The sequence below is a fragment of the Rhinopithecus bieti genome, unplaced genomic scaffold (assembly GCF_001698545.2).
Source record: "Rhinopithecus bieti isolate Rb0 unplaced genomic scaffold, ASM169854v2 scaffold_10589, whole genome shotgun sequence".
NCBI lineage: Eukaryota > Metazoa > Chordata > Mammalia > Primates > Cercopithecidae > Rhinopithecus > Rhinopithecus bieti.
The window spans coordinates 2,989,236-3,002,833 of record NW_016807065.1 but is presented as its reverse complement, the minus strand read 5'-3'; the positions used below and the strand labels follow the sequence as shown (position 1 = coordinate 3,002,833).

The 13,598-nt window shown below is 48.8% G+C and overlaps 2 protein-coding genes across 2 annotated transcripts in view; both read right to left on the bottom strand.

Moving 5' to 3' along the window:
- INSR (insulin receptor) overlaps window positions 1-13,598 on the bottom strand; it is a 204,414-nt gene that overhangs the window by 126,431 nt on the left and 64,385 nt on the right.
- On the bottom strand, window positions 6,803-8,005 carry LOC108534553 (uncharacterized). Its single transcript, XM_017880001.1, is given in 4 exon segments — window positions 6,803-7,126; window positions 7,129-7,636; window positions 7,638-7,665; window positions 7,667-8,005. Coding segments are annotated over 4 exon segments (681 nt in total). The 5' UTR covers window positions 7,717-8,005; the 3' UTR covers window positions 6,803-7,031.

Here is a 13,598-nt window from a genome sequence, read left to right as displayed (position 1 = left end):
AGCCTACTTTTCTGATAACATCCTTCATTTCTGCTTCCTTCTCTGAACATATTTGAATCACAAAGCCCCGGCTCTGTTGGGAAATTCTGATGGGAATTGAAACAGGTTCCAAATCTCATGGTCTCACCTGAGGGAAAAGTGGCTAAGAAGATGGAAGCAAGATGGGTGCAGTGGCTCACGCCGGTAATCCCAGCGCTTTGGGAGGCCAAGCCAGGTGGATAACCTGAGGTCAGGAGTTCAAGACCAGCCTGACTAACATGGTGAAACCCCATCTCTACTAAAAATACAAAACATTATCCAGGTGTGGTGGTGTGCACCTGTAATCCCAGCTACTCGGGAGGCGGAGTCAGGAGAATCACTTAAATCCAGGAGGCAGAGGTTGCAGTGAGCTGAGATCACACCATTGCACTCCAGCCTGGGCAACAGAGTGAGACTCTGTCTCAAAGACAAAAAGAAGATGGAAGTAACTGACTGTGACCCTGAAATCCTAAACAGAATATTGCATGGCATCTTGGACCTCCGTGATGTTATGTGGTACAAATGAGACAGCCCCTGAAATCCCACTGTGTACCAGGCGTTGGGGAGAGGTGCATAGTAGCAGGACAGACATCCAGAGGGCAACAGGGAACCACAGGGGATGTCCCTGGGCTCTGGGTTGTAAAGTGCAGGTGCCTTGTATCCAGGGGGTCTAGGAAGGAACAAACTGCCGCAATCTAAGGGAGCCACTGCAGGTGTCCCCAGAAGCCACAGCAAGGCCACCAGGATGCTGGGCTCCGTATCCACCTCTCACCAAGCCTCTGCTCCAACTTCTGTTGGCCTCTGGCTAGAGACCTGCCCAGAGGGAGTTTCCAGGCTCAGATGCTGGGTTTCTCCCTGTATCCTTTTCCCACTGCTGCTGTCACAAATGCCCACAAATGTAAAACGACATACATTTATTATTTTCTCTTGCATCAGGATCTTACTCTGTTGCCTAGGCTGGAGTGCAGTGGTGCAGTCATGGCTCACTGCAGCCTCGAACTCCTGGGCTCAAGCAATCCTCCCACCTCAACCTCCCAAGTAGCTGGGAATACAGATGTGTGCCACCAAGCCCAGCTAATTGTTTTGTAGAGATGGGGTCTTCCTATGTTGCGCAGACTGGTCTCAAACTCCTAGCCTCAAGAAATCGTCCCACCTTGGCCTCCCAAAGCATTGGCATTACAGGCATGAGCCACCATGCCCTGCCTATTTTCTCACAGTTTTGGTGGTGAAAAGCCCAAAATGAGTCTTACACGGCTAAAATCAAGATGTCACCAAAGGCTGGTTCTTTCTGGAGGCTCCAGAGAAAATCCAGCTTTTAGGGCAGCCTCTTTATCTTGGCCATAGCATTCTGATCTCTTGCCTCCCTCTTTCCCTGAAAAGGGTCCCTGTGATGACATCTGGTGCACCAGATAATCTAGGATCATCCCCCATCTCAAGATCCTCAACTTAATCACATCTGCAAAGAGCCTTGTGCCAAGTGAGGTACCAAATTCACAGGTGACAGGGATTACGATGTGGGCATCTCTGGGGGAAGGGAAAGGCATCATTCAACCGACCATATTCAGCCTTCCCGGTATTTTCCCCTCCCAGACACAGAATGTTTCGGTAGCAGTCAGCGAGTGATATCTCTTACCTTTTTCTTTTTTCTTTTTTTGAAACAGAGTCTCACTCTGTCGCCCAGGCTGGAGTGCAGTGGCGCGATCTCGGCTCACTGCAAGCTCCGTCTCCCGGGTTCATGCCATTCTCCTGCCTCAGCCTCACGAGTAGCTGGGACTACAGGCGCCTGCCACCTCGCCCGGCTAATTTTTTATATTTTTAGTAGAGATGGGGTTTCACCGTGTTAGCCAGGATGGTCTCGATCTCCTGACCTCGTGATCCACCCGCCTCGGCCTCCCAAAGTGCTGGGATTACAGGCGTGAGCCACCGCGTCCGGCCTTCTTTTTTTCCCTTTTGTAAAAACAAAACGGAAAAGTTGCAAGGGTGATACGAAGAGTTCTCACACGTATACCCATCACTCGGCAGAGATAAATCCCCAGGAATGAAACAGAAGGCTGCACCCAAGAATCTGCTGCTCAGAAGAGTCCTAAAAGCTCTCTCCACTGTGGGAGGATGGGATGGTGACGGAGACAGGAGAGTCCCTGCCTTGTGGTGGGGGAAGAGAGATTGCAAAACGGTGAGCAAAGAAATAAACACATTCTGCCTCCATAGGAAAACACAGGGGGAAGGAGAGAAATTCTGACACCCCCGGGGTGGCCGCTTGGCAGTGTCTCTGAGACATTTCTGCTTGTCGCAACCGGTGTGGGGTGGGAGTGCTACTGGCATCTAGTGGGGAGAGGCCAGGGATGCTACTGAACACCCTAAAATGCCGAGGACAGCCCCCACCGGAGAGACTAATCCAGCCCCAAATGTCCTCAGTACTGCGGTTGAATAAGCATGGAGTGAGGAAATTTCATCTAAGAGAAATCAAATTAGCTGCCTAACGTCACCCTGCTCAAAAGGGGCAGACCTGGGGTTAACAACCATGGGTTCTTCTCAGAGATTCTGCACACTGAACTTCTTGCCTCTTGTTTTTTGTTTTGTTGTTTTCTGTTTGTTTGTTTGTTTTTATGAAACGGAGCCTCGCTCTGTTGCCCAGGCTGGAGTGCAACAGCACGATCTCCATTCACTGCAACCTTCGCCTCTGGGGTTTAAGTGATTCTCCTGCCTCAGTCACCCAAGTGCCTGGGATTACGGGCACCCGCCACCACATCTGGCTACTTTTTTGTAGAGGTGGGGTTTTGCCATGTCGGCCAGGCTGGTCCCCAACTCCTGACCCCAGGTGATCCACCTGCCTTGGCCGCCCAAAGTGCTGAGATTACAGGCGTGGCCCAGCCCTTGTCTGTTGTTTGAGCAAAGATAATCTGAGGAAATCATATGAGGAAGGATCACAGGGAAAAGCATGTAAGTAGAGGGAACAGCAAGTGCAGAGGCTTAGAGGCAGCAGGAAGGCAGCCAGTGAGCTCCAGCCAAGGGTCCCATGTCAGAGAAGTAGGCAACTGGCTTGTTGGTAGCAGCAAAGAAGAAGGCATGAACCATTCTCTCTTCTGCACAGCAGTCACTCTGTGTGTGGTTTTCAGACATATTTAAAGTGGATTTTAAAAACAAACAAACACAAAGGACTTGCAGTCCAACATCTGAGTAGGGGCTTTGTTAGGCTTCCCAGGACCTGGGGAAATTACCCAGGATCCAGGATCAAACTGCAGGGGTGTCTGTTGCAGGGACCAGATATATCACTCTCTCCTGAACACAACCTTCCCAACCTCTACACTAGCCTTTGAAGCTCTGGGCTCCAGTTACTTCCATTGACCACCCCCAGGGATGGAAACCATTGAGGGGAGTTCTGAGGCTCTCTGGGCTTCACATGTTGCTTTGATTGTCATGTCTTGGATTAGCAAGACCTCTCTCCGTTTGTGAGAACAGAAAGCTGTTATACAGAGAGAGAGAGATAAGGGAGGGAGGAAAGGACGGAAGGAAGGAAGGAAGGAAGGAAGGAAGGAAGGAAGGAAGGAAGGAAGGCAGGCAGGCAGGCAGGCAGGCAGGCGAGAGAGAGAGAGAGGAAGGAAGGAAGAAAAAGAGAGAGAAAGAAAGAAAGAGAAAGGGAGGGAGGGAGAGAGGGAGGGAAGGAAGGAAGGAAGGAAGGAAGGAAGGAAGGAAGGAAGGAAGGAAGGAAGGAAGGAAGGAGAAAGAAAAAAGAAAGAAAGAGAGAGGGAGAGAGGGAGAGAGGGAGGGAGGGAGGGAAAGGAGGGAGGTAAGGAAGGAAGGAAGGAAGGAGGGAGGGAAGGAAGGAAGCAAAGAGAAAGAAAAAAAAGAAAGAAAAGAAAAGAAAAAGAAAGAAAGAAAAAGGAGGAAGGGAGGGAGGGAAAGAAAGAAAACGAAAAAAAGAGAAAGGAATGATTGCTGGCTCATTTAACTAACAAGTCATAGGACAAGCATGCTTTCAGGTATAGCTACATCCAGGTGTCAAATGATGTCATGGGCACCCCATCTCTCTCCCTTTCCTTGTCTCAGTCCTGCTTCCTTCTATGGTGTAAGAAGTCTGAGACAGGTGGTCTCTACATGGTAGCACCTGGATTATAGCTTCACAGATCTAGCAAGGAAAAAATCTCTCTTTCAATCACTCCCACCAACGTCCCAGAACTGAATCTTATGGAACCCTCTGGGGTCACATGCCCACCCCTGAACCAATCATGGAGGCTAGAGGAATTAAGAAAGCTGATTGGCCCAGTCCGAGTCCTGTGCCTTCCCCTGAGCCAATCATAAGAGTCTGAAGGAATAAAGGAAGCTGGCTCTGGGAACAGAGTCCGCACAGTGAGGTCTGAGTGGCTTTTCAGGCAAAATATGATTCTAACCCATGCAAAATCTGGTTCTGTCTCCAGGAATGCTGAGTAGGCACATCTGAATGCCTCCTCTCCAGAGATGAGTAGTCTTGTGTTTGCCTCCTTTTCAAGTTGCTGGCAAAAGTGAATCCTATTTTGTTGTTTTATTTTATTTTTCAGCCTCGCTCTGTCACCCAGGCTGGAGTGCAGTGGCACGATCTTGGCTCACTGCAACCTCCGCCTCCCGGGTTCAAGCGATTCTCCTGCCTCAGTTTCCCGAGTAGCTGGGGCTACAGGTGCACCCCCACGCCTGGCTAATTTTTGTATTTTAAGTAGAGACGGTGTTTCGCCATGTTGGCCAGGCTGGTCTCGAACTCCTGACCTCAGGTGATCCTTCTGCCATGGCCTCCCAAAGTGCTGGGATTACAAGTGTGAGCCACCGTGTCCGGCTGCGAATCCTATTTTTACAACTTGTGCCAACTCTAGGTAGGTTCGGTCTTGTTATGCCGATTCGAAAAACTGGGACTAACAGCATATGTTATGCAGTGACCAAGAAAATTAAATAAAATAATAGATATCAAACACACTTAGCACAGGGTCTAGTATTTGGTAAGCCCGCCACACATCGGCCATTATTATTACTATATTTTAAATTTTACTGGTAACAGTATGATTTGAATATTTGTCCCCTCCAAAACTCACGTTGAAGTGTAATTCCCCATGTGGCAGCACTGAGAGGTGGAGCCTTTAAGAGGTGATTATGGCCGGGCGCGGTGGCTCAAGCCTGTAATCCCAGCACTTTGGGAGGCCGAGACGGGCGGATCACGAGGTCAGGAGATCGAGACCATCCTGGCTAACACTGTGAAACCCCGTCTCTACTAAAAAATACAAAAAACTAGCCGGGCGAGGTGGCGGGCGCCTGTAGTCCCAGCTACTCGGGAGGCTGAGGCAGGAGAATGGCATCAACCCGGGAGGCGGAGCTTGCAGTGAGCTGAGATCCGGGCACTGCACTCCAGCCCGGGCGACAGAGCGAGACTCCGTCTCAAAAAAAAAAAAAAAAAAAGGCAAAGAGGGAGGCCAATGAAAAACTGGCTAAAACTGGCCAGGCACTGTGGCTCACGCCTGTAATCCCAGGACTTTGGGAGACCAAGGAGGGAGTATCACCTGAGGTCAGGAGTTTGAGAGTTTGAGACCAGCCTGGCCAGCGTGGCAAAACACCATCTCTACTAAAAATACAAAAATTCGCCCAGTGTGGTGGTGTGTGCTTGTAATCTCAGCTACTCAGGAGGCTGAGGCAGGAGAATTACTTGAACCTGGGAGGCGGAGGTTGCAGTGAGCTGAGATTGCGCCACTGCACTCCAGCCTGGGTGACAGAGCAAGACTCAAAACAAACAAAACAAACAAACAAAACAACAGGCTAAAACTAAAGAGGCTACCATGTGCCACACACTACACTTTATATATCACAAGCATTAATTACCTCATTTGATTTTCACCCAAACCAAGAAATGGAAGTATCTAGAGAAAGAAGCCCAGCATAAAGACACAAGGGAGCATTTTTGGAGATAACCATTGACAGAAATGAGTTAAAGAAAATTCAATCAGTGTCCAGGCTCTGGTGTAAAATTCTGCTTTTGGGTGAAATGTAGGGTGACCTGGGCACACTGTGATGGTCCTGGGTAACCAATAGCAGATGGGCTTTTGCAGAGAAAATCCAGGGCCCTGTGATGGGTTGGTCACCCTAGTGACCCAATTTTGGCCTCCAGATAGTAGCTTTTGGCCAACTCTAAGAGGATCAGGAAGGCAAGGTTAGCACAGACTGTGCTGCTTCTTCATTGAACTCCTACTCACCCTTCAAAACCCAGTACAAAATTCCCTTCCTCTGGAAGGCAGAGTATAGCAGGAAAAGCTAGGGTTCTGAAGCCAGAGAGACTGTGGGTTCAAATCCTAGCTCTGTGAAAAGATGTGCCTGGGAGACAATGCATGCTCAATAACTGTATACAGCTGGTGCTCAATAAATAGTAACTTGTGGATGTTCCCAGGTGCTTCAAAGCCCTTAACCTGATAGATGCTACTTATTAAACCCAAAATTTCCCATCTTCCCTCCTCTAAGCCACCGGAACAGACTGGAACACAATTTTTTTTTTTTTTTTTTGAGACGGGCGGAGTCTCGCTCTGCCACCCAGGCTGGAGTGCAGTGGCATGATCTCGGCTCACTGCAACCTCTGCCTCCTGGGTTTAAGCCATTCTCCCGCCTCAGCCTCCTGAGTAGCTGGGACTACAGGCACACACCACCACGCCCAGCTAATTTTTGTATTTTTAGTAGAGACAGGGTTTCACCATGTTGGCCAAGATGGTCTCGATCTCTTGACCTCATGATATGCCTGCCTCAGCCTCCCAAAGTGCTGGGATTACAGGAGTGAGCCACCGCACCAGGCCAGTTTTTTTGTTTTTTGTTTTTTGTTTTTTTTAAGACAAAGCCTTATCACATGCGCAAAACAGTTCATGCAAATCTCCGTTTCAGTCTTTCCCCCTCAACCTCAAGCCCTGACACCAAGCACGGCTGTTTTCCACTTGGCTTTTCCTCTGCCAAGAATTTCTCCAGAGCACAAACAGAGGCATGCAGCGAAGTAAACACGGGAAGCTCTGAAAACCCATTCACGGGCAGCTCAAAGGTGTCGAGACATCAGGGTGTGTGGCCGAGCTTTCTGCCATGGGGACAGCGAGCCTCCACGAAGCCGAGGCGACTTCTGACGGCCCCACGCCAGATGACCAAGCCACATCTCCACCAGAGGAAGGAGAACACACAAAGAAAGACACTGTCTGTGCCGGAGGGCGATGGTCCAGGCAGTGCACCCTGGGCGAAGGCACCAAGAAGCCATAAGATGTGCATCCCGAGAAAATGCACTGTGGTTATAAATACAGCAAAGAGTGTTTGGATGAAGCTGGTGTCTGAAAGTGGAGATGGTCCTGGCTAACCAGCAGCAGGTGGGCTTTTGCAGAGATCATCCAGGGCCCTATTCACAGAGACCTGCGGCTGTAAGGAAGTCCCCCAAGCCCCCATTAAATATCCAGGTTCTCCTTGTCTCTAAATTAGCTGGCTGAAGAAAACTTGGTCCAAACTGCATCAGTGGTGGGGGTGGGGGAACAGAGGAAAGAAAAGGGGATGAGACAGGCAGGCAGACAGACAGACAAACAGAGACAGAAGGGGAGTATCCCATCAAGGCAGCAGGGCAGCAGCAAAGAGGAGACAGGAGAGAGGAGGGGACAGGGGAGGCTGTGGCCACATGCTGTAACACTTAGAGCTTCCTGTGCACCCAGCACTATTCCAATTATTAACCATTTATTCCCCCCAACAATCCTAGATGTTACCATTTTACAGAGGAGAAGACTGAGGCACAGAGAGGTTCAGTAACCTGCCCATGGCCACACAGCTATTGAGTTACTGAGCCATAAGAAGATGCTCGCTCCATCAATGTTACTGTGGACCAGTTGCCATCATGGGCGTAAGATGATTCCTCAGGGAGAAACGCTGATGTTCCCCTTCCCTGACACTTTCTCCAGATTAGCTTAGGGGTGCTTGAGTGCCTGGCCCACCCCCACCCCCACCACCACAAGCCAAAATGCTTGAGTCACACCCTCTGATTCTCCAGTGTGCCATGCCACCAATTAGGTGTTTCACGAGGGGCTTCCAGGAGAGAAGGACCTGTCTGTTTTCTTCCCTGCGGCTATTCCTGACTCCCCAGCCCAGCACTTGAATAATACATAAACCCACCCTTATTACATGACTATAATCATATTCCCCCAGATTCCTTGGTCCCCCAAGACTAGGGACATGGTTTTTGTTGGTAGCACTGCAGTGTCAAGCCACAGAGCCATTTGGCTGATGATCGGCTCTTGGTTTCCATTCCCCATCCCCTCAAAAAAAGAGCAGAGAATAATTGCAGAGTACCCCTCACCCCCATTCCAGCACCCTGGTCCAGGGGTCCTCAAATGGAGGCGATTCTGCTCACCAGGAGACACCTAGCAGTGTCTGGAGACATTAGTGTTTGCCATGCCTTGGGGGCGGCGCTCCTGGCATGGAGTGGGTGGAAGCCAGGGTTGCTGCTCAGCACCCTGCAGTGCCCAGGATGGCCCCGCCCCAGAGAACAATCCAGCCCCAGTGTCCACCGGACCCAGGTGGACAAACCTCGTCGCAGAATGGGAAGCACCTCTTCTCCACCACATCAAAGCCAAGATGACAACGTCTCTGAGTTTGACGCAAAGTTAGGGGGAAGTCTCATTTTGCAAATGGCTGACTGTAACACTGAAAAAGGAAAATTAAAAAATGTCTGAGGATCGGCCAGGCGTGGTGCCTCACGCCTGTAATCCCAGCACTTTGGGAGGCCAAGGCGGGAGGATCACGAGGTCAAGAGATAGAGACCATCCTGGCCAACATGGTGAAACCCCATCTCTACTAAAAATACAAAACAATTAGCTGGGCGTGGTGTCCCTGTAGTCCCAGCTACTCAGGAGCCTGAGGCAGGAGAATTGCTTGAACCCAGGAGGTGGAGGTTGCAGTGAGCCGCCATCACACCACCGCACTCCAGCCTGGCAACAGAGCGAGACTCCGTCTCAAGGAAAAAAGAAAAAAAAAAATGTCTGAGGACCAACTGCAGTGGCTCCTGCCTGTAATCCCAGCACTTTGGGAGGCAGAGGCAGGAGAGTTGCCTGAGCCTGATAGGTCAAGACCATCCCTGGCAACAGAGTAAGACCCCATCTCTACAAAAAATATAAAAATTAGCCAAGCGTGATGGTGTGCACCTGTGGTCCCAGCTACTCGGGAAGCTGAAGTGGGAGGACTGCTTGAGCCCAAGAGGTCAAGGCTACAGTAAGCCATGATCACGTCACTGCACGCCAGCCTGGGCAACAGAGCCAGACCCTGTTTAAAAAAAAAAAAAAAAAAGCCTGAAGGAGGAGGTGAGTCCTAGAAACAGCCTGGTTTCATCTCGGTACACCCATACCCCAAACAGGTTTCCAAATTGCAAAAATGGCTGATAAATTGTTAAAACTGATGTAAAAACCAATGCCCTCCTCCTCCTGCCAATTTTGCTACTCTTGAGCAAGATCTCAGCAGCTCTACTTGGATGCTGGAAATATATGCCAGAGGAGACTTATTATGCTAATTTCCTTGAGTAAACAGTTCAAATCTTGTCTTGGACACCAATGAAATAAGAAAAGCTAGCTACAGGCTGTGTGGAATTCCCTCCTCTTAACACTAAGCATCAGGCATTCCATGATGTTTGCTCTTGGGGTAGCAAACATGAATGTTTCTAGAACACTGAGTTTTCCAGCATATACCTTTTCCAGTTATTTTCAATAGGTGCAAAAAATTAATGAATTCACTATTTGTTGCTGGACAGTCCCTCTGGAACAAAGAACTGTGTGTTAAATACCAGCTGAATAATCAAGCAAACATTGGCATTTTTTTTTAAAAAACGGGCTGGCTCTGTTGCCTAGGCTGGAGTGCAGTGGTGCAGTCACAGCTCACTGCAGCCTCAACCTCCTGAGCTCAAGCAATCCTCTCACCTCAGCCTCTCAAGTAGCTGGGACTACAGGCATGCACTATCACACCCAGCTAATTTTTGTATTTTTTTGTAGAGATGGGGTTTCACCAAGTTGCCCAGGCTGGTCTCGAACTCCTGGACTCAAGCGATCCACTTGCCTCCGTCTCCCCAAATGCTGCAATCACAGGCGTGAGCCACTGTGCCCGGTCAACATTTGCATTCTCGTCAAAAGATCACGTGCTTTTTCCAAAGCCTGTGAGAGTTTTGCATCGACTCCAGCCAGCTTAGACCTAATGTGGGTCCTCCCCTTTCACCAAGAGGACCAGCAGCTATTGCAGATGCCCTTGCAAATTACAAAACGAGTTCTTCATCAAGCCACACAAGGTTATGGACTGGAAAGGCAGCCCACCCTGATGAAAACCACAGTCGCGGTATAAATTGCTTTGCTTTTGTTTTTGTTTTTCCAGAACACTGATATGTATCCTCCATGGTTAACATTGTGTTCTAAAAGGTGTTTTTCTGTTTCTTAACATACCAGAAACAGGATGGTCTGAGACCGGAACCTTCACACTAAGGTCATATTTCAACACAGAAACCAGGGCAGCATCACCCAGAAAAAAAAGGAGGGGGCATAAATCAGACTGTCCCAAATCTAGGGCCTCTCTCGGGGCACAAGAAACAGCCCCAGAGGGCCCCATGGGTCCTGCTCACTAAGGCCATTTGTCTCTGTTCACTGTGGTACCGGGTGGTTCTGAAATGCATCCTAACTTTAGTGATGACACAGGGTCCGGCAAGTATCCAGACCCACAGTCCACCAGACTTTCCATCAAGAGCTGCTCTAAAACGAATAGCGACATTTGGCCGGAAGCAACAAAACAACATTCCACTCTGCTTGCAAATTGAGGCGGGGGTTTAAAGGCTTATTTTAACAGCTTAACAGCTTAGCAAAATAAATCTGCTGTCATTATACACAGACAAATGTCGTTTATGTCTCTTGCATCTATGAGACAATCAAGATTTCACGATCACACCCCATTTACTCAGTGAGGCTAAAGACAGGAAGGTCAAGAGGATGAACAATTATATAATTATCCTCTGCAGTAAAACAATTGAGGCATTCCACTCAAATCAGAAATGAGACTGGGCTGACCATATTCAGCTGCGTCACTGAACACTGTTCTGGAAGTTCCTGCCATAACAAGGTTAACAGCAATAACTGGTCTAATTATTGGCAAAAGGCAACAAGTCATCATTATCTGCAGATGCTGCAATTATAGAGTTGGAAAATTGAAGGGAATCAATTGCAAGGCTTTTAGAACTAGTAAGCATTTAATAAGGTAGCAGTGAGTAAAGAAAACACGATCCCTGTCCCCTGTTCTACAAAATAATCACTTCTAATACTTCAAAACATCTCCCTTATATTAGATGATAGACACATGGATAGATGGAGAGATGAATGGATACATGGATGGGTGGATGAATGGGTGGGTGGAGTGATGAATGAATAAGTGGATGTATGGATGGGTGGATAGATGGATGAGAAGATTGGTGGGTGAGTGGTTGGAAGAGATGGAGGGACAGGTATGTGGATTATTGGGAAAGCAGATGGATGGATGGATGGATGGATGGATGGATGGATGGATGGATGGATGTCTGGGTGGGTGGATGGATGGATGAATGGATGACTGGATGTATGGATGGATGGGTGACTGGATGAGTGGATGGATGGATGGACGGACGGACAGACGGATGGATGGATGGATGGATGGATGGATGGATGGATGGATGGATGGATGAGTGAGTGGATGGATGAATGGGTGAGTGGATGGATGGATGGGTGAGTGGATGGATGGATAGGCGAGTGGATGAATGGATGGAGGAATGAATGGATGGATGGATGGATGGATGGATGGATGGATGGATGGATGGATAATAGATGGGTGGGTGAGTGGATGAACTGGATGGATGGATGGATGGATGGATACATGGATGGGCAGATGAGCAAGTGGATGGAGGGAGGGAGGGATGGATGGATGGATGGATGGATGAGTGAATGAATGAATGGGTGAGTGGATGGATGAATGGATGGATGGATGGGTGAGTGGATGGATGGAGAGGTAAGTAGATGAATGGATGGAGGAATGGATGGATGGATGGATGGATGGATGGATAATGGGTAGGTGGGTGGATGGACTGGATGGATGGATGGATGGATGGATAGATGGATGGATGGATACATGCATGGGTAGATAAGCAAGTGGATCAGGGATGGATGGATGGATGGATGGATGGATGGATGGATGGATGGATGAGTGGATGGATGAATCGGTGAGTGGATGGATGCATGGGTGAATGGATGGATGGATAGGTGAGTGGATGAATGGATGCGAGGAATGGATGGATTTATGGATGGATGGATGGATGGATGGATGGATGGATGGATGGATGGATGGATGGATGGATGTCTGGGTGGGTGGATGGATGGATTAATGGATGAGTGGATGTATAGATGGATGGGTGACTGGATGAGTGGATGGATGGATGGGTGAGTGGATAAATGAATGGGTGAGTGGATGGACGATGGGTGAGTGGATGGATGGATGGGTGAGTGGATGAATGAATGGGTGAGTAGATGGATGGATGGGTGAGTGGATGGATGGATGGATGGTTGGATAGATGGATAGATGGATGAATGAATAGATGAGTGGATGGATGAATGGGTGAGTGGATGGATGAATGAGTGAGTGGATGGATGGACGGAGGGATGGATGGATGGATGGATGGATGGATGGATGGATGGATAGATGGATGGATAACAGATGGGTGGGTGGGTGGATGGACTGGATGGATGGATGGATGGATGAATGGATAGATGGATGGATAATAGATGGGTGGGTGGGTGGATGGACTGGATGGATGGATGAATGGATGGATGGATGGGCAGATGAGCAAGTGGATGGAGGGATGGATGGATGCATGGAAGGATGGATGGATGGATAGATAGACAGATAGATAGATAGATAAGATAGATAGATAGGCAGATGAGCGAGGGAGTGATAGATACAAAGCCAGCAATCTAAGAACAATGCTTACAAGAAGTAGACAAACTGTGTCTGAAGGAAAATCACAAAACATTTCTAAGAATAGGAAAGAACCCTTGGGAAAATGGAGAGGAAATCCATGACATAGGAGAGTACAAGTAAATACTGTCAAGATGCTCCTTCTCTCCATCAATTTATGGACTTCACATACAATCAAACCCATAAAGGGCCTCTGGGTCTGTATTTTCCTTTTCCTTTGCTTCTCTTTTACTTTCTTGGAACTTGGCTACAGTTTTTAAACTTTTGGAAGCATAAACAAAGCAAGGATGCTTTTGAAAAATGAAAAAGAGGCCGGGCGCAGTGGCTCAAGCCTGTAATCCCAGCACTTTGGGAGGCCGAGACTGGCGGATCACGAGGTCAGGAGATCGAGACCATCCTGGCTAACATGGTGAAACCCCATCTCTACCAAAAATACAAAAAAAACTAGCCGGCGACGTGGCGGGCGCCTGTAGTCCCAGCTACTTGGGAGGCTGAGGCAGGAGAATGGCATGAACCCGGGAGGCGGAGCTTGCAGTGAGCCGAGATCCGGCCACTGCACTCCAGCCTGGGCGGCAGAGCGACACTCCATCTCAAAAAAA